Source organism: Pieris rapae, unplaced genomic scaffold (assembly GCF_905147795.1).
Source record: "Pieris rapae unplaced genomic scaffold, ilPieRapa1.1, whole genome shotgun sequence".
NCBI classification, from domain to species: Eukaryota; Metazoa; Arthropoda; class Insecta; order Lepidoptera; family Pieridae; genus Pieris; species Pieris rapae.
The window spans coordinates 1-3,320 of record NW_025551553.1 but is presented as its reverse complement, the minus strand read 5'-3'; the positions used below and the strand labels follow the sequence as shown (position 1 = coordinate 3,320).

The 3,320-nt window shown below is 45.8% G+C and overlaps 1 protein-coding gene across 1 annotated transcript; it reads right to left on the bottom strand.

Moving 5' to 3' along the window:
- Positions 1 to 429: 429 nt before the first annotated feature.
- Positions 430 to 2,935, bottom strand: LOC123690640 (acetylcholine receptor subunit alpha-like). The gene is given in 10 exon segments (XM_045634345.1): positions 430 to 928; positions 930 to 1,023; positions 1,300 to 1,455; positions 1,547 to 1,852; positions 1,931 to 2,046; positions 2,134 to 2,314; positions 2,386 to 2,495; positions 2,581 to 2,625; positions 2,704 to 2,841; positions 2,844 to 2,935. Coding segments are annotated over 10 exon segments (1,560 nt in total). The 5' UTR covers positions 2,892 to 2,935; the 3' UTR covers positions 430 to 562.
- Positions 2,936 to 3,320: the final 385 nt, after the last annotated feature.

The following is a 3,320-nucleotide window of genomic DNA, read 5'->3' as shown; positions in this document are numbered from 1 at the left end:
TTTACTAAGAGTCTTACACATCAAATTAAAGGACTCAAAAAGCCTATGTAAGGAAATAGAATAGAGGAGAAATAAAAATTGTAACTGTGATATGATTGTGTAAAACCTAATAAAAATTAAAGTTGTGTTGACAATTATTTTGAAGATGCCTGAAAAGATCATTTCATCAAGAAGATTTCAGATCTTTACGAGTGGTAATTACAGGATTTCTTGTAATTGATTAAAGTAAACATTCTCAAATAAATAATCCATTATAATTCACCTGCTTTACCCACGTGGTTCCTTGAACCTTTAAAAAAAATTGTTCAATTCAAAGAAAGCCTAATAACTACTTACACACTTAAACCTTCCTCGTTTCGTATAACGTCAGTGAAGACAGCATAAAATTAAGAAGTATTTTACCAGTGATAATTAAATAAAACCAAACTATGTAAACAATCGATTTATTTCGTGTCTATCAAAAGAAATTCGACTTATATTCGATCACGTTATTTTCGTCGTATAAACTATAGTTATATCAATAGAATTTTATATACAATGAACATGAGGAGTGGCGACGAGATCAACGCGGCGGCGGCGGGCGTGGCTTGGCGGCGGCGTAGGCGATCTCCGAGAGACGCACGTCTATGGGCGCGCGCTCGTCGTAGAGCGTGGGCGCCTGTAAGATTATTCCGGCCGAGCCGACCAACACGGCCAATGTGAAGATCCACAGGAATAACCGGTCTAGCACCATTGCCACGTACTTCCAATCCTCCTTCACGCGCGTTGACTCCTCTTCCTTGCGCGTTTGTTCAGCGATGTAGTTGATGCCGTCGATGGCCTTGTGCAGCTCGGGGCAGCGGTGCCAGCGGCGCAACGCTTCGCACACGCCACCCACCTCGTGCAGCCGGCACCCGGACCCACCCTGTGAGGATGCGTCTAGCGACCTCGAGCTGCCTGCCCCCCATTGTCCCCATGCCTCCGAGGGGTACTGGACCGGCGGTCAGCGCCGGTGACCAGCCCTCGCCGCTGATGATCCCCGCACTTAAACATAAAAGAATCCACAAGGAACTGTTTAATATTTTATTGCTATCTACTCGCTAATTCCATGCATTAATTATCATTGAGTTCTGCGCTAATTATACACATTATTTATTGACGTTCTGACGTTCATAAGTGTACATTATGTTACCTATATTTTTGAATTGATTTGACTCTTAAATTACTTACTTAATGGTAGTTTAGACAGGCCGTTGCTCAGCTTTAGTCATCTAATCATAAGATATATAATACTATTTGTTTACATGTTGAGTCACTCACAAGCGGCTGCGGTGTGGATCGAGGCGGCAGTGCGGGCGCCGCATGACCAGTAGCCGAGGCAGGACGTGGATAAAAACGCGGCGCACCCACGGTGCCATTGTGTGTGTCTGCGGTGACCTGAAGTGCACATTGAGGACCACTACCGTCACGCAGATGCTGCAAAGTAACATCGAACCTCATACTCTGTATATAAATTAAAACTGATAATTACTCGCATAGAGTGACGTAGGCTTGGTCGGTCGCCTACCTGAACGTGTCTAAGATCATGGTGAAGAGCACGAACTTGCCGAGCAGCGGCACCACGAGTGAAGTAGGCGGGATTATTTCGGCCAGCAGCAGGAAGAACACCGTCAGCGATAGCAGGATGGATATTGAGAGCGACACTTTCTCACCGCTGTCGGAAGGCAAATAGAACACCAACACCGTCAGGAACGAAATGCCCATACAGGGGATGATAAGGTTCACAGTGTAGAAAAGCGTTTTACGGCGCATCGTGATGTTGAAGGTGATGTCCAGGTAGGGTTCGTCACAGCACGTGTAAAACTTCTCGTTCCTAAAAAGATAACACGAGGATCATCTTTTTTTACTCGATCGACGATTATACTGTGAAGAAGTATATAGATAATCTCACCTGACGGCTGGGACCTCTAGAATATCCCATTCGACAGACGTATAAAATTCACTTAGATCAACACCTAATTCGACAATATTTGTGCCCTTTACTTCATCGATATGTCGCAAGTCTACCTGCAACAAATCCGTTAAAATATTCCTAAGTCTGTATGGAAGATATTAAAAGACAAGGGTAAGAGTTATTTAGCATAAGTTCAGCACCTGAAAGCCGTCGTATGTCCAGGAACCAAACTTCATAACGCACGTTTGCTGGTCGAAAGGAAAATATTCGACGTCGATCTCACAGGAGGACTTGTAAATGGCGGGCGGGCGCCACTCAACGCGACCCGTGTAGTTCAGCGTTGCTTTCGTCGCCAGCGTCACTTCGAAGTTGCCGTCGGCACTGCACACATATCATACAATTCAATATTAAACTTGCCCATACTCCTCCCTCACACGATGCCACTCACTCACTTGTTGTAGAGTACGATGTCGGGACGCCAGATGTGGTCCGAGGGTACGTGCAACATCTCTACGCCGCCGTACTCCCGCGGCTCCCACGACAATTTGTAGTCGTACCAACTCTGAAATACACAACACACACAAGTTACTTACCATGACGAATATTGAGGAACATTTTCGTAAGACGTAATATTATAAATATTTTACCTGTTCCACCCATAAATTTGTTGTCATGATCTGATTTTTGAGATTCTGAAATAAAACAGAACGCCGATTGGTAAGGTGCAGATGAGTCAGAAAGGAAGAGCCCAGACGCCAGTCGATACATACCACGTCGATGAGCTGGCTGAGCTTGAGCTTGATGCGTACGGTGAGAGCGTCGCTGACGTTGAGGACGGGCCGCACGAGCTTGTTGTAATTGCTGAGAAGGTCGTCGTATAGTCGCTTGGCGTCGGGTTGCCCGCGCACCCTGCGCACGCGGCGAGTAGCAGCGCCGCCAGCAGCAGGCGCGCACGCATCCCGCGTCGCGCATGGCGTCAGCGCATCGCCGCGCCGCGCCCGCCGCGCCCCGCCGCTCACCGCCCCGCTCACTCTGTGCCTGAGATTAGTGCAATAACAATACAATGACAGCGGTAGTATTGTTTCATATCGAACTAAAAATCTACCAAACCAATTAATCAAAGGCTAAACACTTGCGCATTCATTCCTAAAAGAAAGGACCGAATATGTCTCCGACTAAAAGGATTACAGTGTATGTTAGAACTCAAAGTTTAAAAATTGAGTAGGAATACTTTAAAGGTCGATCCACTATCGAGCATTCAATGTTATTTAGTATTTCGAATTATCGGAATTCCACGGGCGGCGCAAAATGTCGCTTTATCTTATGTGAACCTTCAGTCCGTGATTCACGGTAAGCATCATTTATCGCAAACAATGTATATTATTAC